Source organism: Gigantopelta aegis, chromosome 4 (genome assembly GCF_016097555.1).
Source record: "Gigantopelta aegis isolate Gae_Host chromosome 4, Gae_host_genome, whole genome shotgun sequence".
NCBI lineage: Eukaryota > Metazoa > Mollusca > Gastropoda > Neomphalida > Peltospiridae > Gigantopelta > Gigantopelta aegis.
Window position 1 is genome coordinate 79,162,532 of NC_054702.1, and position 26,351 is coordinate 79,188,882.

At 36.0% G+C, this 26,351-nt stretch overlaps 1 protein-coding gene across 1 annotated transcript in view; it reads right to left on the bottom strand.

Moving 5' to 3' along the window:
• LOC121371163 overlaps positions 1 to 26,351 on the bottom strand; it is a 121,490-nt gene that overhangs the window by 24,066 nt on the left and 71,073 nt on the right. The window contains exons 5-6 of the mRNA XM_041496844.1: positions 15,629 to 15,695; positions 13,594 to 13,693 (exon numbers count right to left, since the gene is read on the bottom strand). Of these exons, the coding sequence (XP_041352778.1) occupies positions 13,594 to 13,693; positions 15,629 to 15,695 (167 nt within the window). The remainder of the gene's footprint in view (positions 1 to 13,593; positions 13,694 to 15,628; positions 15,696 to 26,351) is intronic.

Here is a 26,351-nt window from a genome sequence, read left to right on the forward strand (position 1 = left end):
ACATAAAAATAAACATTCCGGAATTCAGCCAGTTAACCGTGTTAAATTGAAAACAACTACCGAATAGCTGAATTCAGTTACGTACGAGAGACATGTCTTATAATACAATAGACCCTGGGCCTAAACGGTCACATGAGTAATTTGTTGACCCCACTAACCAGACTCATGGGAGTGCACAACACCCATTTTCCTGAGGGGTCAGAATGATCAAATTCAATCATTTTATTTCTCACCGCATGGGTCAAGGAAATATCTCACCAAATTTAGTAGGAAATGGTCTTAGACTAGTAGTTGTGAAAGAATTACAGTTTAATTAGTACAATTTCTCTATAGAATTCTAGTATACTAAAATTCACCCCTCACAAACCAGGAACCTAACATTAATCAAATTTACAACTTTGATCGACCATTTACTGACTTTGACATATAAATAGATAATTTGGTCAAAGCATTTCTAGAAGACAATTGTTGTTGTTTTTTGTTGTTGTTTTTAAATTGGCTTAATTTACCCCTTGCAAAAAATATAACTATATAAACTAATAATGCACTATAACCAGTGGCGGATCTAGAAAATAATAAGAGGGGGTGGCTGGATTGGGATGGAGTAAACCGGCGGGGGCTGAGCCATGGTGAAGGTTCCTGGAACAAAGCCCCCTGAAGTTTTGGCATTCTGGATATTTTAGAGCCTTATTTCACTGATTTCCGAGGATCTAATTCCTAATTAATAATTCCATAAAGTTGATAAATTTGTTGCCGTTTTCCTGATTCACAACAAAATATTATATTGAAAATGATTATCGATGATAGCCATACTCAGTTCAATTGTTCACCTGATTGACAACAGGGCCATGCATATTATTTTCGCTAACAGAATGGCTTTATTTGCACCTTCCTGAACAAAACTTTCAAGTAACGGTATATGTTTTGAATGAACATAAAAAAAAAATTGCCCAGGAAGGGAGTGGTGGTGAGCCACCCTATTCACCCCCCCCCTGAATCGGCCACTGATAACATATTTTCTATAAACAACTTAATTTTCCCTTTTTGGGCCTCACAATTTGTGTCTATGTGTGCAAAAGCAATCTTGGAAACAAAATTTGGTTAGAACTGGTCAAGTAGTTTTGAAGAAGTCTAAGAAATAACAGTTTAAATGCATTTCATTATGTAACTATAGTTTCACCCTGTCCCTGGGAACAAACAACATTAATTACATTAACAAATTTGATAAAACATCTTTTACTTTTACATATATGAACACTATATTCAGTTATAGCATTTCTGGAAGTAGACAAGATATTTAAGTTGGTCAAGTTTTCTCTTCTGGACCTCACCACTTGGGCCCCCCGAGGGGTAGCGGGTTAGAATGATCAAATTCACAACTTCCCACAAAATGGGGTTGGAATGGATCAAGTAGTTTTGAGAAAGAAATTGAAAATATGAAAAGTTTATGCACAATGGACAACTGTTCGCAATAGGTCACTAAATTGAGCCTTCGTGTCAGGTGACCTAATAAAGTAGTAAAATATAATGCTGTGCAACCTGTTCAATGGTATCTGATTAGTTGGAGAATGGTCTCTGTAGTATACTGTTATCTGAATATAAGTGATATGATTAAGTATAATCACACAGGCTACAAGAAAAATCACTTTCTGTCTCGTGAAATACGAGTGTCTCTTATAATCTGACAAATATACAGATTTACATTTATGAATGGCAATGTGGCAAGTTTCCAGGCCATTTTCCTTTCTGTTCATCTGATATTGTAATTTGACCAATCAATAAATTGTTGCATAATAATGGCAGTTTTTGTGTGTGTTTTTTTGGATTATTTAAAAAATCAAAGCAGTCACAATAAACTGACCTTAGTTTACATCTAATTTGTTAAAATTCCAGATCACTCAAGGTCAAGGTCAAAGGGTTTTACGTGCACGTTCAGAGCAAGCTGTTGTAGCGCACGCCTGTCGTGGGCACAGGTGCCGGCCTTGGCCGGCCTCTCTGTCCAAGACAGGAAAGGTGGGGGGGGGGGGAAGGAGAAGGGACCGTCTGCACTGGCAGGTGCAAGGAAGCACCAGCAGTCCGATTGAATCGGTAGCAGGCGGATGGGTTTTGGGTGCTATGGAATTTTTGGAGCGATGTGCCAAAGAGAAAAGGTGCGCAGTTTTGTTGAGTAATTTGGCGCAATTTTGAACGGTCGGTCGAAAGGTAAAAATTTGAGCTAGTATAGTTTTGGAATTCGAGTGTAACTCGTTAGTGGTTCGAGAGTAGCTCGTTATTTATAGACCTTCATGATGCTGGTTGTCTCCCTAGGCTGTTCATGGGGTCCTCAGAAGGACCTGACCTATTCAGGTCGTGGCATGACAGCCCAGAGGAGACTCGTGCAATTGTGTAGACACTGGTAGGCAAGGCAGTTTGTTCCGGGGTGGTTGAAGCGCAGGTGTTGTTTTGGTCTTCAATTGCTCCTCAGTGACACCAAGTACATTCCAGCAGCGAGTATTTTGGTTTATTGGGGTGGGGGCGGCCGATATTCTTTTGTTCGGCCTTCCCCGGGTGTTTGCAATTGTGTACTCGGAACCGGTTTCTTTTGTCCGGTTCCTTATTTGAGCACGTGCTGGATCACTCAACAGACATTTGTTTTTAAACCTGGGGTGCCATGCAGTCTCTACATCTATCTGCAGTTCATAGAAGAGAATAGAAGACAGATATAATGTTCGATAATTCATTTGTATACATGCAGTGCAGTTAAGATTTATTACAGCAATTAAAATATCATTCATTTTGGTGCACACAAACTCCAATTTAAATATTTGATGGCTTATTAATTCGAAGATAGCATTTTTAGTTTCCTTATATTCATGTCATTATTTTGTATATCTTGTCGTTTATTGTTTTCCATTAGGCAATGTTTTTCCATGTCACATATTGTGAATGGTTGGAAATCCCACCCACCCTTAAAACAAAGACCCAAAACCCCAACCATTCTTTCCACAACAGCAAACAATGTCTTCTCAGTAGAATGTAATATATTGCACACAAGCAAATCTGATTCAAAATGCATTATTTAAAATCTTTGTAAAACTGTACATGGCCCATATTTTAAATGTCTAATGAAAGAGTTCAACTGATCTAATGATCACTTGTTCTGACAGGTTAAATTTTGAATATTTCAATACATGTACTTAACTACATTAACTTTAATGGCCACCTGCACACAATGTGTTTAATGTACTACATCTAAGTACTGGGTGTATACTACCAAATCAAATCCCATAGACGACAATAGTAACATATGTGGCTAAAACTCCTACCTGCAACGTATCAACCGACATAAACGCCACGGATATAAATACTACCACCCCTCACACTTAAAGTGAATCAGAAAAAAATAGGGGTCAAGCTGCTTGTTTCTGAGATAACGGGTAGCGTCTATGACTACCCTAGTTCCGCACAAAATTCGAGTACTTTTTTTTACAGGTACCCCATACATGTTTCAAGCACAAGGCTACTTGACACATTGGTACTAGATGAAATAAAATTGCTTTTTTTTTTAACCCAGATAAAACTATTATTTTTTAAAACCAACACACTCACATTTATAACCAATCACAGGACTTGTGGTGTTCACTTCTCTATCAAAAGTTCGGTGCACCTCGAACTTTGACCCAGCCGGAAGTTATTTGGTCTAGTACTACCTATACTGATAACATACATTTTTCAAAAAGTGTCCAGCTATGTGTCTTTCATGACAGCCAGGATCTGGTGTATTCTGACATAAACTGACAACCTCACTGAAACTGTTGTTTCTACAGTGCAACCTAATATAATGTACACCTCAAAAAACATATATATTGCATATAGTTTTGTACAAATGCAATATGTCATATTAAACAACAAAATATTTTAAAATAAAACTCCTGAAGATATTTACTTTCAGTTGGGTGTGTACTCAGGTATATATATAGAGACAACAAAGATAGTCAGAGTACCTCTACCCCTTTAAAGAATTCCATTAAAACACATGCACATGATTGACCCCTAGATTATGAAGACCTTAACAGGCACATCAAAGAAATATCAGTATTAAAAAAATACACTGTCTGAGGAAGGAAACACAAACATGACTGTACCTGTATGAAGTAATGACTTAATGTCCTGAACATTAGTGTTGGGAGGAAATCCTGTATGCTGGGTGTGGGTGTCTTCAAGTTACCAGGTGTGGGAATTTCAAATCCATCAGCCATGCTGATTTTCATAATGAACCATGAAAACCATTGGCAGCCACCAATATTCCTGACTATATTTTATTTATAGCCTACTGTAGTTGGAGGTTTTAATAGTTGTGATATCTGGAATTATCATGCAGCTTTCACACATTTATTTTTGATTAATTACTGAAAAAACCTATTTTTAAATGACAAAATTACCCGAACATCTATTTTCTTGCATTATTTTCTAATCCGGATGAATACAATATGTATATTAGATGTCTTCCTACAATCTGTAATCCAGCATTTTATTTAGGTAGTAACATTAGGTAATACAGCTTTAACAATAAAATAAATTATCAACTTAATCCAAGGCAGATAATCAAATCTGAAAAAATTGGTTCTGAATCTAGTATAAACTCAAAATGCTTTTCATGAGAGCTAACTAAGTGATTATTAAGAAGAAAAAAATGATCTGGAGATCTAAGTATATGTTTTTAAGAACCTTATTGTTATGTACAAATAAGAATAGAAGGCACAATAGTGACAACAAATTTAATTGTGTTTTTGGTAAAGTTTTTCTTCAAATTTACGTAAATTTTTTCATAAAACTACTATTTTGTCTAAAATATAACTTAGCATCCTATAAATATGTCAAAATGACAATAAAAATCAAGTTCTTTACAAATTTGAGTTTTCAGAATTTCATACATAAAAAATTAACAATGTTAATGGAAACTAAAGACATTAACCCACCATTGGTACATGCTATTTTTAATATAAAAATAAATTGCTATTAAAATCTTAGTTCAGGTTGCCTATATATAATACCATATTTAAGAGCAGTTGTATATGGCAAGTCAAATACCATGTAAAAAGAAATTATTGAAATCTTTACAGTATGAATTATAGGCCAAAACCAACTTTTCTTCAGTGCTAACTTTGATTCAAACTCCATTCAGAGCCATGTACAGAGATTATTGTCAAGGTCAAGGTCATTGTGAACTTGCATGGTCGAGTGATGGCTAATTAATCAACCAGTATAGTTTAATTAAATAAAATGACAAAATCATAATATTTTTTATTATGCACTGAATATGTGCTATAGGGTGTATACTACCAAATCAAATCCCATAGACGACAATAGTAACATATGTGGCTAAAACTCCTACCTGCAACGTATCAACCGACATAAATGCCACGGATATAAATACTACCACCCCTCACACTTAAAGTGAATCAGAAAATAATGGGGGTCAAGCTACTCGTTTCTGAGATAACGGGTAGCGTCTATGACTACCCTAGTTCCGCACAAAATTCAAGTACTTTTTTTTACAGGTACCCCATACATGTTTCAAGCACAAGGCTACTTGACACATTGGTACTAGATGAAATAAAATTGCATTTTTTTTTAACCCAGATAAAACTTATTTTTTACAACCAACACACTCACATTTATAACCAATCACAGGACTTGTGGTGTTCACTTCTCTATCAAAAGTTCGGTGCACCTCGAACTTTGACATAGCCGGAAGTTATTTGGTCTAGTACTACCTACTAGACAATACTGATTTATTTTCTCTGATCCTATATTGCATTGTATGAATGCAGTTAATGATCAATCTGATGTACAGATCTGTATCTAACTACAACCGTGGGGTGGGACATTGCCCAGTGGTAAAGCATTCGCATGATGCGCGGTCGGTTTGGGATCAATCCCCATCCGTGGGCCTATAGAGCTATTTCTCGCTTCAGCCAGTGCACCACGACTAGTATATCAAAGGCCATGGTATGAGTTATCCTGTCTGTGGGATGATGCATATAAGAGATCCCTTGCTGTTAATCGAAAAGAGTAGCCTGTGAAGTGGCGGGTTTCCTCTTTCAATATCTGTGTGGTCCTTAATTAATCATATGTCCGATGCCATATAACCGTAAATAAAATGTGTTGAGTGTGTCATTAAATAAACCATTTCCTTCTTTCTAACTACAACCGTAAGCTTCCTTTATATCCTAATTGCAATGCAACATTTTCCTGGATAATATTCAAAGCAAATAATTCTTCTCTTTATCTATATTTATTCTGCAAAATGTGGTTGTGATGATGCTTTAATGTGTTTCACTCTAAATGTAATATTTACATATTCAGCAGGTAATTTTACCCGTATTCTTGCTTCATGTAGCTATAATCATTATTAGAATACATTGAACTTTATGCCCTTTTTGTTGTATTTGGAATACATTAAAGTGTCCCCTGTGCAAATCTCAAACACACCAGCTTGGTGGAAATTACACAAGAATAATAAGTGATATGCATTTAGCCAAGTCAACATATAGGTCTCAAAGTCTCTGATCCAATTAGAAGGGTATTGTGTGTTTTATGATTTTCTCTGGGGAATATCCAAATTCATTCATTGTGACACTGTTTGAAAAATAGCAATTAGAACTTGCTGTAACACCAGTCATCCCTAAGCAACACTGGTCAACAGTTACTGTAAATCAGGAAATGTTAGTAAGCATATTTTAGCAAATTTAGCCAGGCCATATATAGGACACTAATATACTGAACAGCATTGAAAACGCACCACCAAGAAATGTTTGGATTTCGAAAAGAATACCTGAGCAATAAATGTTTTTGTTGTGAACAGCAATAGATGGATGATTGATAATGACAACAAACAAAAAAGGATGCACAATCATTGATTAGTTTTAAATCATCTACGTATGAGACACGTGGGGTCACAATGAAAAGTCAATAGCGTGTTAACCACCATCTGCAGCAACACAAGCCACGCAACATCTTCTCATCGACCCGATATGTCTGTGAATAGTGTTTTTGGGGATAGTATTCCACTCCTGCTGTAGTGCATTTTCCAGTTCTCTAAGGTTATTCATTTGTGGACGACGTGAGATGCGTTGACCAAGGTAATCCCAAAGATTCTCTATTGGTGATAAATCAGGGGACAGTGCTGGCCATTCAAGCAAAGGTACGTTATTGTTCACTAGATACTGTGTTGTAACACACACTTGTTGAAATGTGTGCATATCCTGATGCTGATGAAAGAAGGAAATGATGTGATTTTGCAAGACGTTATCCCAGTAGTAAATGGCATTCATTCTACCACGGCAAACATGGAGTGCTGTTCTGTGATGATAGCTGATTCCGCCCCACACCATGACACTCCCTCCACCCCATCGATCTGTCTGGACAAAGCAGTCATTGTGGTAACGTTCTCCATGCCTACGCCACACCTGCAACCTCAGCATTCCTTAAATGGAAATGGGATTCGTCAGACACCATGCCAACGTTGTAATCTCCAATGACAATACCATCCTACCAAACGTTGGCGCTCATTTCGATGTCAGTCTGTCAGGATAGGTCCAACATATGGTCATTGAGCATGCAGCCAAGCAGAGTGAAGACGGTGATGCACAGTGTTTGCGCTCACAACCCCTCATTGATCTTGATCAGGTGGTGCAGTCCTGGCAGCTGGCAGTGTTCGATCACGCATATGGAGGTGAACAATATGGCGATCTTGTCATGGTGTCGTAACATGTCGTTGGCCTGGATGTGGATGGTCCCTGGTGGTTCCTGTCTGCTGGTATCTCTTGTGGAGTCTAGTGATTGTTGAATGGTGGTATCCAAACTGCTGTACGATGACTCTACTCGAAATGCTGACTTGAAGCATGCCCATGGCATGTTCACGTTCCTCAGCTGTCAACCTTGCCATCACTTGTTTAAAGTTCCCTCAAAGACTACTTCATAAATGAAAGTGGCTTTTCAGAGACCATCTTTTATAGCCCTAATCAGCATGATTTGCACATTCAATTTACGTTTTTCATGCTATGCATGCAATATGTTGTGTTTTGGTGTTGTGTTTTGATGTTGTGTTTCATGGAGTGTTCAGGCAATCATTTTTGTAAGTTATTGGTTAATATCACATGTTGAAACTAGGGTCTGTAATTATTGTTGTTTTAGTAGAAAATATAGTAGTAATGTGCATGCTAACTAACCTGCCATGGTTTCCCATTAGTAGCAAGGGATCTTTTGTCAGCAATTTTCCACAGACAGGACAGGCTTTTGATATTATGCCAGTTGTGGGGCACTGGTCAGTGTGGAGTACAGTTTGTAATGTTTTAGATTTTACAGTACCTAGCTCCTTAAAAGACTGGGGCCTAATTGACAAAGGTCTCTTAGGCTCTGCTAGACAACAAAGCATCCTCTTTGCAAGTCTTTTAGAATTGCACTGTGAGATCGCAGAGTTGCAAGAGTTTAGTGAATTAGGTCCCTGTTCTAAAAATGATCACACAGGAAGGGGGACACAGTAATTATTAGTTTATTACATCCCACAGACAGGACAGCACATACCACTAAAAATCATTTCTATTACAATATGTTTTAGGTCAAACCTTATTCTGACTGGACTAATATGGTTATTTCAACATCTGGTTGAAAGAAAGGAAGTGAGGAAACCTGCTGCCATCATATGGGCTACTCCTACTGGTACAGCAGGTCACTATTTAAAATATTAGTCACACAAATGTAATGGTAATAGCCAAGTGTTTATAGTCACTGGGATGGTTTAGGTATTGGATTCACACCTAACTACTGTTTTTAATTCAGAATCAAAATGGATGGTATTTTGTCCAGTAGTTTAGGTACTGGATTCACACCTAACTACTGCCTTTAATTCAGAATCAAAATGGGTGGGATATTGTCCAGTAGTTTAGGTACTGGATTCACACCTAACTATTGTCTTTAATTCAGAATCAAAATGGGTGGGATGTTGTCCAGTAGTTTAAGATACTGGATTCACATCTAACTACTGCCTTTAATTCAGAATCAAAATGGGTGGGATGTTGCCAAGTAGTAAAGTGCTCACCTGATGTGTGGTCGATCCCCATTGGTGGGCCAAATAGGATATTTTTGGTACCAGCCAGTGCTCTACAACTGGTTTAACAAAGGCTCTGGTATGTATTATCCTGTCTGTGGGATGATGCATTTAAAAGATCCCTTACTGCTAACTGAAAACAGGCACAGCAGTGGGTTTCTTCTCTAATTATCTATGTGGTCCTTCACTGTATGTCCAATGCCATATAACCACAGACAAAAATGTGTTGAGTGCATTGTTAACTAAAACATGTCTTTCTGCTTCTTTCCAATTTAGTAAAATTGCTTCTAAATGAAAACAAAAAAACCCTCAGTTTATCAGACATGAGAAAATTATTTAATAAAAATATCTTGTTTTGAGAAAAATAACATAAAAGAGAATTTGCAATAAAATGAGTTTTAATTTCATGTGCTTCAACCTCCAAATACCATTATATATCCACCTCTAAGTATTTACCCTACAGCTGCAATACAAAAATAGGTTAAGGTTTCATAATATGTGCATATATGTGTGTGTTAACTATTAATAATGAACCCTAAAAACCCCCACACTTTCCAAAGAAACAGCTATCAAAAAACATTAATATCTTGGTAGTAACTTGTAAACCACGTGTCAGAATCAATTTTACAAAAGCTTTATTGTGTATCAATTGATAACTGCACGTTATTGCTATTCAGCTAAAGAACTGCCAAACAATAAGCCATACGACAGTGCGAGATGGTGGCAGTCACATCAAATGTTATCTTTAAAACATCAAAAGACTTATTTTAGCCAGAAGGATTTTTCTCCAGTGAGCTTCGTATGACTAAAGCTGTTTTATTAATTACAATCTCCTAATGACGCAAAAGCTACATGAATTACTATCGGCAGAGGGAACAAGCCATTAGTCCCACTTATCGGGGATCAGCAAAAAGATATCCCTCAGCGCATATTTGGCACGGCTCAAGAGATTTATATCTTTCACAAGCTTCTTCTGGTGTGTCTTCATCAATTCTGATATGAACAACAAGTCTGATTTTTTTTGTATCAGAATTATTAAGAATTTCTTTTATCACATGGAAAAGAACAAAATATTATTTAATCTATGCTAAACAAACAGAGGTTGGAGAGTGCCGAGCTTATCAATGTCTGACCATTCTGTTAAGTAATTAACAAATTTTGTTTCACGACATTTACATAAACAAAAGAGCAAAAGTCTGAAATCTGAAATGCTTATTATTATTATTAAACAGTCAAAATTGGTTTGGTATTAATATTTGTCTTTAAAAACTAATTTTATATGGGAACAGACTCATTTTTTGCCCAAACTAAAGTAAATTGCCCCAGTTCGAAGATTTGTTCCAGCACTGGGCAGTGGGACCGTTGATCCACAGACCCCCACCTCCCACGCCACCAATCTCATATGCACTTGCCATATCATCTCAGTGATATACATGTGTATATATATAACAGTGAAAATATTTTCAGCAAAAATTTGTTTTAAGATTTTATCTTGTGTTTAATTTTTAAGATAGTCTACTTTTTGCTATACTTCATACACTTGGTGAAATGTGAATGCTAAATTATTTGCCATTTGTCATATGGTAACTGAGCACCAACATGTAATAAATACCACTAAGCCAACCACTACATTTGTTATTCCATCCAAATGAGGGGTGGGACGTGTCCCAGTAGTAAATCACTCTCCTGATGTACGGTTGGTCTAGGATCAATCCCGATAGGGTTAATTCTAATTCCAGCTAGTTCCTCAAATATTGTAACAAATGCCATGGTATGTACTATCCTGACTGTGGGATACTGTATATAAAAAGTCCCTTGCTACTATAATCAGCAAGAGTAGCCTATTACATGGCAGCAGTGGGTTTCCTCTCTCATTATCTGTATTTTATTACATACTTATTCAATCTTACTATAGTGATAAAGACATTTTCAAACCGTTTAATAAATTTATTTTGTATTACACATATGTGCAATCTGGACCGGAACTTTTAAATGGGGAATTCCCTTTTTATTTTTACTGCAGTTAGCGCCTTTTATTTACTGACATCATATATGATTTACAAATGACGTCACATCGTATTTGAAACATTACACAAGGCTGCCACAGAGTATGATTCTTAACGTTAAGCAAATCCATGAAAGGAGTTTTGATCATAGATTTAACAAAGTGTTATTATGACGTTAAATTAAAAACCATTTTTGTAAAACATAAAAGAAGGTATGTAATAAATACAGAACTTCACATATGTTGTTTTCGCTTCCTATTTATTGCACTCGTTTATTTTGTGAAAGAACATACCACAAGACCACGTAGAGGTCTCATGGTATATATTCTTGCACAAAATAAACTTGTATGTTGTATATGTCCATAACAATATGTCTGACATCATATAACCATAATTAAAATGTGCCGATTTTGTTGTTAAATAAAAATTTCTTCCTTCCAATCAAAAAACTAAGTTGAGAGCTCTTCTGGTGACGAAAGATAAAGGAAATATACCATTAACAGAAATACTTTATATCAATATCACTACAATTAAAGAAAAAATATTATGAAGAAAACCATCTATGACCAGTAACTATTTTAGCTCTTATCCAATGATTGTTTGAATTTGTTTGCCCACATATTACTGGGTTATGATTCCAGTGTTACCAATTAACCTCAAGCAAGTGCTTTCCTCTATTTCCAGCAGTGTTTATTTACCCACATGGCAGCTCACAGATCTGAAAGTGTTTTAGATCCTGAACTCTACAGAAAATTGCACATCCATCACATTGGTTAATGCTAGGACAAACACAAAGATGATGTATTGGAGCTGCTGTTTTGTTAGTTAATACACCAATAAATTTACTTTATTAACCCTAATGGGCAATGGGAACCAATCCTAACCAGTTTTCTTACAGTCTGGAAATTTTTTCTAAAACATTGTCGATTGCCCTAGAAATGTTATGCCAATGGTCATGGTTGACGCTTACCTTACCTAGTATATATAAACATAATTTTAAAATCAACAGAAATCAATGCTTTAAAGATTATTTGAATAAGACCAAAATTTGTTCTGTTTGAAATATAAAAAAATAAGAATTCATTTCTGTTTGTATAAAAATTATTTCTTTCCATTTTTCTCAAAAGATCTAAAAACGAGTTAGGCAACTGTGCCAAAAGGCTGACAATCTGTACAGTCTGGATTTAAATACATTGAACTTTATATGGCAGCAAAGTGTAGGCTTTAAGCTGACCCTCTGTTCAGACTAAATACTTTATTAGAAATTGGATCAAGACATCAATTATGTCCGCGATGTTATTGGGTTATGTTTGCAGTGTTAACAATTAACCTCATACACTATTTTCAACCATGTTTGCCTACATGATTTCTCTCTGAACACAACTGCTGGATCCTCAAATTAATCACTGCCAGAACAAGCAAGGAAGGAAATGTTTTACTTCATGATGCACTCAACACATTTTATTTACACCACACAGATATTGAGAGAGGAAACCCGCTGTTGCCACTTCATGGGCTACCATTTTCAATTAGCAGCAAGGGATCTTTTATATGCACCATCCCACAGACAGAATAGTATATACCATGGCCTTTGTTACACCATTTGTGGAGCACTGGCTGGAACAAGAAAGCCCAATAAGCCCATCAACGGGAATTGATCCTTTATAGATCATGCCCGCCCCTTAATACACTGATGTTGTTGATCCACTGAACCCAAATGATCCAAGTTATGAAGACCACCGGATCAATCCCCTTTGGTAACATCAAAGAAGAATGTCCATGTCAAACAGGACCACAGTCCCCAGAGCACACCCAGCAATTCTTCCCCCTCTACGATGAAACCAGGATAAAGCATTGGGCAAATGGAGCAACACTGGCTGTCAAGCTTTGGGGTTCCAAAGAAGATTTGACAGAGACAGCGTTTTTTATCACCACAACCGGACTCCAAATCTAAAGCATGATCAATTATAGCATGAATGCAGACGAAGAAGAATCCCCTTTGGTGAATACACTGAACCTTTTTTTTCTATCCCAACCAGTGCACCATAAATTGAGAATGTGAATTTAGCAGGATTCTATGCTTCCACAAATCCCAGATTTTGGATTGGAAGCATAATATTACATGACAGAATCCCAAAATATCTATATATGGAGATTTTCTTCACTAGCACCTACCAAACAAAACCATCTAGAAACCTATTTGTCTGTCAATATTTTAACTTATCGAAATGACTTGTTTGTTTTATTCATGTTCAAAGGCAGTGCTTAGATTGCTGAAAAATGAACTGCTTTGCAAACACATCAGGGCTGAGTTCAGTCAGACCAAGCAAAAAACACATCTGCTAGCCTTGGCTGAACCTGGAGCTGGTAACCACTGACACATGTACTTATCTAACCAGATTTTTACTTGTAAGGACACAGGGACAAATGGTTATTTCAAAAGTTGTTAAATAGACAAACAAGCGAAAAAGACAACATTTATAAATATATTCTCACCATGTAGTATTCTTTAGGTCTAAATGGCCAGGGTCCCATTAAGTTGTTCACATAATTCTCACAAAATGACAAGTTTCGCAGCTTCCCTGCTGACGAGGAACTGAAAATCATGATACATAAAAACATACTTTATATAAAATACTATACTACTTGTGTTTCAAAGAAATTAGAGTGGGAGATTTTCTGTGATCATGCAAAACTGGCAGTCTGTATAAAGCAGGGTTTTATTTCTAAAATTTCACTTGACACTGATGGCAATGACTTTGGGAATTTTCAGTTTTATTTTTAAAAAACATCTTAGTAAGCATTGTTAGAATCGGAAAGACTAATACTATACATATACTTATATTTATTCAAATTAATATAGATCTAGTCTTATGTATTGTTTTCAAAATATGCCTTTATATAATAATAAAAAAAAAGAAAATTATTTACATTGATTGTCAATTATTTTACTGCAAAATTGTGAATAAAAAACGACATAGCTTTTAAGGAATGGTCGGGAATGGTGCCAATTATAAGTCTAGAAACATAGGTGATAAAACCCTGTAAAGGTTTCCTTAATTACACAAAACTTTTGCATGCATCGATCATACATGTAGTTCAAGGTGCACCATCAAATAGTTCAGTAGTAAAATCAACTGACTGGTAATAATATGTGAAAATGCACATTCATGCAAATATATAACTCACTTTATCAACCACAACTATTTTTTCTTTTTCTCAATATACCGTATATTTAGGATAATGATAATAATAATAATAATAACATGTTTTCTGAGAGTACTGCTAAAGCAATGCATGTCCCCTACCGGGGTGAAAAGTGGGTGAATCACAATGAAAGTTAAAATTAATCAGTAACAGTACATGACAAAGCTATACAGAACATTTCAGGTCACTATCTCAAGGCCTTGTGAAAAAAGTGTCTGGAATTTTTTTTTCTCCATATCTTCTAAGTTCAAGGGCCATAATTCCATAAAAAATGGGTAAATCACCATGAAAGTCAAACTTGATCTGTAACAGCAAATGATAAAGCTATACACAAAATTTTAGCTCAATATCTCAAGGCAATGTTTAAAAAATATCCAGAAAACTATATGTGGGAAGGATAGATGTTCCTGTGTTGTTTCGCCCTTAGACCCGTTCACCCAGAGTTGGTTCGTTCTAAAATCTTATTCGTACGGAGTCGTTTTGCCCCAAAAGTGAGTCGATTCGCCCCGATTATATATTTATTAGTGTAATTGTTTTGAAATAACATGAATATATCCACATTAGTTATTTAAACGAGAAATAAATACTGTAAAACATTTAAAAAATAAAAAAAACCTGCAAAAAAAAAGAAAAAAGAAATAAATATATATATAGACATTTTGTTGTATCTTAAATATATCGGGCATGATACTTGTGTGACAAGATTAGAAACTATTAATAAAAACAAATTTCCATCCAGAATCTTGCATGAACTTTTGTAAATTTCTTTTATAATATAATATCCTCAAATTATTATGAAGTACTTTAGGTTTTTTCCATGACTTGTAGTATCATACCTGTGTATTTAAAAGGACAAAATATATTCAAACCAATGCTACATGCAAGAGTGGTGTATTAAACAACCCGGGAAGCAGAATGGTAGTGAATGAGAAAGTACATGCAACCACAAAATCCATTTGCAACATATATGTGTGTGTGTGTGATGATGAATAATCTGGATTTGAACATTTTCTTTTTTTTTCCTCCGACAGAAAAAAATTTGTCAAATTTTTTTTATTAAAAAATGGATCCAAAACTTTTATTTTTATTTTTATTTCGACCACCTACATATATTTTGTGGAAAAAAATCTGTAAACCATTTAATGAAAAATAGGTGGCCTAGGGGACTAATAATAATACATTGTCTACCGAATGACCACTACTAAAATAGTGTTTAGGTAACAGCATTTCTCACTCCTTCAAGTACAGCCTACTACAGATTGTGGATCCATGCATACTGGAAATATATGATACCAGAAGCTCTGTTCCAACACTAACTGTTTACCTGATCTTTATGTTGGCACAGCTAATGTAACTTCTACAGGTGTTATTGCCAGATCCACAAGGTAAATCTGAAAAAGAAACAAAAAGGATTGTCATTAATTGTCAATTAAACCTTCAAGAAAAGGGTTGAAAAAAACAGTTATACTCAAGACAATTCAGTGAAATAAACAGTTTGGTTGTGATATCCTTACTGATGATTACAAAATAACAGAAAATAAAACCTCTGACAATAGTCAGAAGACATTTCACTGGGATAATCATCTCAGTTAAAGACAACTGTCTACAGTGATATTACAGTGATTCATGAGTGCAGGCCACCACAGCTGTATATATTTCATTGAACTCTATCATGTGCAAGTCTGAGTTTTCTAAACTAGTTTTGGGAGTGGCAGTCCTCTTACAGGCGTGCAGGAGGGAATGAAACATACTGTTACAGATGTCCTAAGGGACACCTGATAGTGGATCATGGAAGCAATCATGACTTTGCCTAAAACATCTTTTTGACTCTGCCTTGTGAAGATGCAATTTAAATAACAGAATATACTTTTATCATTCAGATTTACAAAAAGAAAAAACCAAACACACCCTTCCAAAAAAACATGACATACTGTCTTTAATAACTCAAACATTGAACAACAAATTAAAATTACAAGGTAAATCTTTGCCTTAATACCATCCACTCAATAAAACCCACCAACTTCAAAAGGTAAAAGATAAAACTTGTAAGATATGAAGCCAAACATGGAACTTAATACTGATCAAAACATAATTATTTAAATAAAAAAATTAATTTAATACATTTTTTTATATAACATACACAGAGATGAACATCCATGGGATAACCAATAAACAAGGTTTCCCTGGTCTAGGACAATCCAGCTATATAATTATATTAATTATGATAAATGAAGCTGTATGTGGAAACTTAGCATTGAGTTCAGCACATATATTGATGTTATCACGGTTGCAACCACCATTGGAAAAGTAAAGACATGACAAAAATTATTTTTCAAATTCAGCAAGTACATATAGTATGTCAGGCTTATCAGTCTGACCTCTATAACCCTGTACTGCTAGAATGTCATGACAACATGTTTTCCAAGTGTGAACTGAGTAATATTTACAACTACGTTCTCATTTCTGTTAGTCAGGACTGGCAGTTAATAGAATCAGACTATAAATATCATTAAAATGAGAGAAAAATTGTGAACCAGATGGCTGTGAATATAAATACAAGATGCCATGTGTTAAGTGGGAAATCTTAACAACATCAAGTGCTGTCTGCATCACCACTGCAGACATGCAATGTTAACAAAATAGTCTGCACAGATAGAGAACGTTTTAAAAGAGAGGATCTCCAATTTGTTTGGTACAGAAATTCAGTGTGTTTAGTTAGAATTAATTGCAATGAAAAAGTAAGTAGGGCACTGTCTTCATACCAAATTGCGAACAAAGTGGTTTTTTAAACATGATATTATGAATGCACATGATCCTTTAATTATGCATGCACATAATTCTTTAATTATTTTTGTTTCATAGTACAGGTATTTAAAAACAAAAATTCAAAGGTAATGCATATTCCTATGTACACAACTCTGAAGTTTGCCAATGGGACTGGCTCAATGACTACTACCTGTACATGTTATGTAATTTACAAACACTGCTATTTTAATTTGGAAATCATCTTTAACATTTATTATTAAAGATTTGTAATAATGAATTGCTGTAAAAATTTAATGGCTTTTTAGTTTGAAAAATAACTTGCTTTGAATTGGCACATTAAACAACTTTAATTTCAACTTAAATTTGTGTTTTGTCAAGTCAATACATTGAGACATACCAGGCAGTATTGCATTCATGAAAATAAGTTTTAGCTAGTAAAACAAGACTGAAAGAAAGAAAGAAATGTTTTATTTAACAACGCACTCAACACATTTTATTTACGGATATATGGCGTCAGACATATGGTTAAGGACCACACAGATTTTTAGAGGAAACCCGCTGTCGCCACTACATGGGCTACTCTTTTACGTCAGGCAGCAAGGGATCTTTTATTTGCACTTCCCACAGGCAGGATAGCACAAAGCATGGCCTTTGTTGAACCAGTTATGGATCACTGGTTTACACCTACCCACTGAGCCTTGCAGAGCATTCACTCAGGGTTTGGAGTCGGTATCTGGATTAAAAATCCCATGCCTCGACTGGGATCCTAATTCAGTACCTACCAGCCTGTAGACCGATGGCCTACCACAACGCCACCGAGGCCGGTCAAACAAGATTGAAATTATATCACAAGAAAAATGTTCTTCCAACAGTTAATCTGTCTTATCAAAATTGTTTGTGATATTTTTATTTTTTTTGCCTACAAGGGTAAATATGTCCCCTGGGTGAATACTGCCAATAACTGTCACGTTTTCAGTTTATTTCTTAAGTTTTAGTACTATTTTGAATGGAGATTGAATGAATTCAAATAACCAAAAAGTGCTTCATATACCAGCTGCTTCATACTGAATGTATAGAAAATGCTGTAGGTATGTTTAGTACAAATTGTAACATTCAGTTTATAAATGATTATTTTCTAAGCACCAAGATCACTGTAAGTACATTAGGCAGTTATGCACTTAAGGTAATCTTAGTGTTAAAATTGTTTTATAAAACCTTGGAATTTATAAGCAGATCTACACCATAATTAATACAACAATCCAGACATAATATTATGTCATTAAAAATGTTTCCAGATTGATGATAAAAATTAGTTTTACTCTTATATCTTATTAAGACTAAGTCCTTGTATGCTGTTCTAGATGTGTGTTTGGGTCAAATGGTGACTATAGATTAGTGCAAGAAAAATGCTATAGCAATTATATCCATGGTATTGTTGACTGAAATATTGCATGTTGCATGTTGCATATGTTACTAGAGTCATCTATGGGGTAAGCTTTGGTGGTGTAAACCCTACTGTACTAAACCTTTGTTTGTATTGCAATACTGCTGATTTTACTAACCAGGGGTGCAGAAATGGAACAGATTTCACTAGCTCGCCAGACCAGAACCAACTAAAATTTACTAGCCTGCAATAATTTCTACTAGTCTGCAATGCTACAGAATGTTTACATCAACTGAAGATGATGGTTTGTTTGAATGATATGCATGTACTGTGTGGTAATACCCTGTTTAAACCTGACACCCAATAATGGGCACTGCAGACATCCCAGGTCCTGGCTGTAATGACCACAAATGACACTCATTAGAGGGTCTTCACATGCAGCTCTTTAGCCCAGTAATAGGTTCATCATCGTAGGCTGGCCAGTGATGAGATGTCACACGTTTAATGGTCAGCCGGAGATCGAGCACACAGACTGGTGTTAACAGGTAACCACAGATTGGAGCTCTTAATGTTCATAGCTTAGCTTAACTCTGTTAGATTTAGTAGAAAAAAATTAGACATGTATCTAAAAGATGTTAAATGAAAGTGTAAACAAATCAAAATGTTAAACATTATAATAAGGTCAAAAACTGGAAGATCAGAAGCAGTTACATGTTGTACTGTGGTAAATTAAACATATAGAGAATACTACAAGAGTAGCCATTAAAATATAATTCATCTTACAAGTTACAGCTGAAGTTTCTTTTTTTTAACAGCATCACTAGGGTTGCCAAACATTTGACAATTCTGACATGTAGTCTTAAACCCGCTACATTATTTCATATTACCATGGCACGACAGCACATACCTTTGATATACCAGCTGTGCCCAGGCACTGGTTGGGATATGCAAAAGGCCCAATCTGAGTGTGGATCCACAAAGGGCCTTCAATTATCTTATTAGCCGTTTCAAAACATATCTAATAAACAAAATCTATTTAGATTTGTTATTAAAGGAAGGAAGGAAATGTTTTATTTAATGACGCACTCAACACATTTTATTTACGATTATATGGCTTTAGACATATGGTTGAGGATCACACAGATATTGAGAGATGAAACCCGCTGTCGCCACTTCATGGGCTACTCTTTTTCGATTAGCAGCAAGGGATCTTTTATATGCACCATCCCACAGCCTTTGATGTACCAGTCTTGGTGTACTGACTGGAGCGAGAAATAGCCCAATGGGCCCACCGACGGGGATCAATCCCAGACCGACCGTGCATCAAGCGAACACTTTACCACTGGCCCACTCTATATGTTATTAAATGATGTGTTCTAATTCCCAATCTGGAGCTCGATGCGGTAAGACATGTTTGTTTCGCTTGTGCACACTGCACGTGCTTTCGTGTGCTCGACTTGGGGATCCTTCATACCGAGATGTATGCGGCCATTGGAACTGATTGAATGCTGGAACGCTTCTCGTTTCGACAGCCTGCACTACCAGGTTGGATTCTTTTTTAGCGAGATTCCTTGCCTCCACGTCATTTCTCCAGCTGACTATGTGGACTTGTTTTTTTCGTGACCCATATGACGGCCATTCTGCAGAACACCACGGCTGTTCGTGTTTAGTCTCTACATTTCCGAGCCTGTCCTAGCAGCACTAGAAGATTGACCGCCCCACTCTAAGAAGAAATAGGAAGCAGGGTCGGCCCCTACTACTCTTTTCTAGACTTTGCTTTATAGTGATACCATCTCGTATCCTCCGGAGTCAGGCCCGTCCGCACCACTATTCCAACCCATGACGACTGGACTGTACCCTAGTCTGATACTCTCTCTCTCGTTCAGACGGATCCAGCTTCTCAAGATCTGTATTTCAGCACAGCACTATACCTTCAACATCTAATGACTGTCAATCTAGGGGTTTTCTTGACAGGATGCAACCCATCTCATCCCTATAAGCTGTGCAACCAAACGGCCTTAACGAGGCCACTCACGTGGACATATCGATCGGACTTTAAACTTTTAGATCTGTGTTCAAAATTTTATGTCAAAATTACTTTCTTTTTTTAATATTATTAAATAGTCTGATCCTCTCTTCTTTCTCTTATTTATTTTTGGACTGTCCTAAAATGCTCCAAATTATATAAACATTCGGCTGAGCAGTCAATTCTTTTTTATTTTTGGCATGTAACTTTTTATTTATTTATTTTCAAAATTCTGCCCATTTTCAACTCTACCCTCCCTCTCCCCCCATCCCGAGTCAAGCCACCGATGGGGCGTGTTTGAACTCCTAGTGGTATATGAGCACGTTAAAGTAGTTATCTATCTCTCTTAATCTAATGGAGACAAGTGACTTAATTGGATTGATTAAAGCTAAAACACTGAGTTTTCGCAAACTAATCACAAATCTCTACCCTGGCGGACAACTCAGTTCTGTGCCCATGACAGCATGCTTGAACTATAAGTTAATATATATCTCCAAAAATAATACTAATACAACAACAACAACAAGTTTATTCAATATTAAGGCCACAGGCCCCCCCCCCAAAAAAAACCCCCCAAAAAACCCCCCAAAAAACCCCACCATATATATTTTGTCGCATGCAAGTGGTTAACTTACAAAACATCAACACTTAGATTTCTTATTACAGGTACCTGATATAAAAACAATGTCAAATTCTACAGCAATAGTTCATTTGTAGATGACATCAACTTCACAAAAATAATCGAAGGTGGTAACTGCGAATATTTATTGATAAAATAAAAAAGAAACTGTTTTCTTAAAATCCGTATACTTTTTACACTCGAGTAATACATGTAGTTGGTCTTTAATAAAAAAACTCATCATTATTTCTACAAAAAGGGCACCACTAATACATGTATGCTCTGAACAACAAACACAAACCAATGTTATATTAAAACTACCGGCATGGCCACAACTTTATCTTGCATTTGCCCTTTAAGCCAGGCTACAAGCTAATCTAAGTGAAGAGCACTTAACATAATGGTCATCACAAATCTGGCCTTGCTCATCACACTACAGTGCAATTAAAGTAGCGAGATGACCTGGAATGTTAATGTTAATCTCATAATTAAATCACAAAGTGCACTGTGTACAATGTCCAGACTCGAACCTGCTTTACCGATTTACATTTCAACACAATCTTTGAGATTGATAGATATAGGGTTAATTAAATGCTTAATACTTTTTAATCACCTACATGACAGATATGGAATTAGTTTAATACTTTTAAATGTCATGCATAAACATGTTAGAAATTCAACACATCAGATTTTTTATGTATGATCTGAAATTTCATACAGACTCAAATGATTAATCAAGGCATTACAACATCAGCATTTAAGTTGAAGACGAGACCTGTTGGCTTGGAAAACTCTATTATATAATGATCATTTTTGAATTATCTAACATAAAACATAAATTATATATTTTAAATTCATAAACATTCTACATCCTCATTATATCATTGTAACAACTTTCAGAACAAATCGACCACACTCAGCAAGAATTAAGTTAGATGTGTGACCTTTTTAAAACTCATAAAAATTCTGAATTAAAGATAGATCTCTATTTTTAAAGCATTGAAATAAGTCGAGAATGGTTATTCCTGTTACCTCATGTCAAAAAAAGAAGTTTGTTTTATTTAACGACGCCACTAGAGCATATTGATTTTTTATCTTATCATCGGCTATTGGACGTCCAATATATGGTCATTCTGACACTGTTTTTTTAAAAGGAAACCCGCTGTCACCACATAGGCTACTCTTTTATGTCAGGCAGCAAGGGATCTTTTATTTGCGCTTCCCACAGGCAGGATAGCAGAAACCATGGCCTTTGTTGAACCAGTTACTGGTCAATGCAAGTGGTTTACACCTACCCATTGAGCCTTGCGGAGCACTCACTCAGGGTTTGGAGTCGGTATCTGGATTAAAAGTCCCATGCCTTGACTGGGATCCGAACCCAGTACCTACCAGCCTGTAGACCGATGGCCTAACCATGACACCACCAAGGCCGGTACCACATGTCAAAAAAGTCTGAAACAGTACTTCCTTCTATACAAGTTCAAGGGACTATAACTCTGTTAAAAATGGGTAAATCACTATGAAAGTCAAACTTGATCTGTAACAGTATGTGATAAACCTATACACAAAATCTCAGCTCAATACCTAAAGGTCTTCTGAAAAGAAAGAGTCAGGAAAGAAATTTTGACATCTCCTAAGTTCAAGGGCCATAACTCTGTTAAAAATGGGTAAATCACTATTAAAGTCAAACTTGATCTGTAACAGTACGTGATAAACCTATACACAAAATTTCAGCTCAATATCTAAAGGTCTTCCAAAAAAAAAGTCTGGAAACAAATAAGTCGAGAATGGTCATTCCTGTTACCAGGTTGTTACCACATGTCAAGAAAGTCAAGAACAGTACTTCGTTCTATACAAAATGTTTTGAACAGAAAAACCACCACCTAAATTTTGATTAATTATGTGTTTATTAAATACAAATTACAGACAAAAATATGAGTACACCGAGAACAGTGATATGAACAAGCATTTTGAAAGTACTGCTATAGCAATACATGTCCCAACAATTTTTCATATCTCCTAAATTCAAGGGCCATAACTCTGAAAAGTGGGTAAATCACCACTAAACTTCAACTTGGTCTGTAAAGGTATATATAAATGATAAAGCTATATACAAAATTTTATCTTGATATCTCCAGGCATTGCAAAAATCTGGATTTTGTTTTCTCACATCTCCTAAGTTCAAGGGCCATGTCTAAAAATTGGTAAATCACCATGAAAGTCAAACTTGATCTGTAACAGTACGTGATGAAACTATACATAAAATGTCAGCTCAATATCTCAAAGCCGTCTGCAAAAACATATGTGGGACAGACAGACAGACAGACAGACTGACAGACAGACAGATAGATGGGCAGATGGAGATGAAACCTATAGTCTCATCCGGTTGGACCGGCAAGGGGCTAATAACAAAGTATAGGTATGTTTATGACAAAATGATAATGGGAATTGTAAATGTGTTGTATGAGACTCCTTGCATATTTCAATGCTGGTGGTATGTCCCACAAGTATCCCAATACTATTTGGATTCAAGAAAGATTTAATCAAAATTGTACATAATTCAGTCTGAACTTTTAAATGAGGAACTTTTAAAATTTGACATTTACAAAATTTTATTACTGGTTTGCTTCAGGGAACCTTGTATTACATTTTAAATGATTAAATGGCAGCTGATCAATTTTGAATGTTCACATATTCCTTTTCGTCTTAATTTTTTAAAATGCATTAAATTATAAAAATTCAAAATTTGAAAAAAGGTCTCTATGGAACCTACGCAGTATTTCTGGATTCAGCTGTAAAATGCTTCAACCAAAACTGTAGTAAGAAAAAATGGAATTTAAAATGTTAAAATATTATTATAATTTTTAATAAATTATTTTAAAAGGTCTCATGACTAGTTTGTAGGGTCTACACTAGAATATTCCTATCTATATTAAGTTTCATTCTTAATTTTAAAAATTCATTAATGTTCATTTTTAAAAATTCAGATTTAAAACGTATCAATATTACTTTGTGGGGGACTGCTTTAGGTTATAACTTTGTATCAAGATTCAAAATGATGCAATCAAAAGTGGAGGAGATGGCTTTAAAGAAAGGTTGATGGACATGCAGGTGAAATGATGTCAAATAAGAACAGGGCTTATGAAACTTTTAGAGTCCAGACTCAACCTCAAATGACGTCATACGCATGCAATTTGTATGGCATTGCAATGCCATTACTGTCTCAGACTCTGACTCTAAAAGTTTTATAAGCCTGATACCAAAGAAATCAGTTTCAGGAAAGTCACTGCAATCACAGTAGAGCTAAAATGTAATTTAAAAAACCCCAATCCATTTATGTAGTCTGGAATTCCATGCGAAACACACATTACTGCACAGAATTGCTAATCTGTGCGAACAAATAAAAAAAACCCAAAGACAAATATTGCTTTCAGTTCTAATAAAAAGAAAACGTCATACAGACCATATCAGGGTTTCTGCCAGAGTGTACCAATAAAGGGTAAAATTAGGAACCCTGAAATGATGGCAGTTAATGAGATATATAACCTGTGTGACATTGTAATGTGTAAATAGATCTGCTGTTCAAATTGTGTCAAAGTGTACAAAATACAGGGTCAAATTCCAAAGCATTTCAAACCTAGGTCCACTTTATAGTCCAGCCCATCCTCCTACAAAAATGTTTTTCTAAATAATTTTAGTTTGGTTTGACGTAAGAAAAAAAGTAATATTGTTTTGGATATAACACAAAATTGTTTTTAAAAATTTGTGTGCAATTTAGCTCAGCTCAGAAATAAATAGCTTGTAGTAAATTCCATAGTATAAAAAGGCTTTCCCTGTGGGAAGGACTATAGCATTATTTTCTGGCAGAAAGCTTGTATAAATCCAAAAATATAAGACAAAACCAAATGTCCATAATAATAGGAATAAAATTTTACTTTTTATGAACAAATAGGAATCACATGAATATTAAACAATGATGAACAACCTGTAATACATGAGTTCAAAGAACGAAGTGATTTTCCCGCAAACTAAAGATCTTCCTTTTTCATAAACACATGCAATCAACTATGAGAAATGAGCACCATCACAAATTAGAAACTCAGTAGGGGAGACACGTCCAATGGTTGCACCATTAACACACTGATGAACAGTGACAGACGAGGTGTGAGAAAGAGACTCAGTGGAATACAGTTAGAACACAAACAACCTAATGACTCACAGCACAACACAGACAGCCCAGGGACTCACAACATAATCAGAATACAGTTAGAACACAAACAACCTAGGGACTCACAGCACAATCTGAATACAGTTAGAACACAAACAACCCAGGGACTCACAGCACAATCTGCTTAATACAGTCAGAACACAAACAACCTAATGACTCGCAGCACAATCTGCTGAATACAGTCAGAACACAAACAACCCAGGGACTCACAGCACAATCTGCAGAATACAGTCAGAACACAAACAACCCAGGGACTCACAGCACAATCTGCTGAATACAGTCAGAACACAAACAACCCAGGGACTCACAGCACAATCTGCTGAATACAGTCAGAACACAAACAACCTAATGACTCGCAGCACAATCTGCGGAATACAGTCAGAACACAAACAACCCAGGGACTCACAGCACAATCTGCTGAATACAGTTAGAACACAAACAACCCAGGGACTCACAGCACAATCTGCTTAATACAGTCAGAACACAAACAACCTAATGACTCGCACCACAATCTGCTGAATACAGTCAGAACACAAACAACCCAGGGACTCACAGCACAATCTGCTGAATACAGTCAGAACACAAACAACCCAGGGACTCACAGCACAATCTGCTGAATACAGTCAGAACGCAAACAACCCAGGGACTCACAGCACAATCTGCTGAATACAGTCACAACACAAACAACCCAGGGACTCACAGCACAATCTGCTGAATACAGTCAGAACACAAACAACCCAGGGACTCACAGCACAATCTGCTGAATACAGTCAGAACACAAACAACCTAATGACTCGCAGCACAATCTGCGGAATACAGTCAGAACACAAACAACCCAGGGACTCACAGCACAATCTGCTGAATACAGTCAGAACACAAACAACCCAGGGACTCACAGCACAATCTGCTGAATACAGTCAGAACACAAACAACCCAATGACTCACAGCACAATCTGCTGAATACAGTCAGAACACAAACAACCCAGGGACTCACAGCACAATCTGCTGAATACAGTCAGAACAC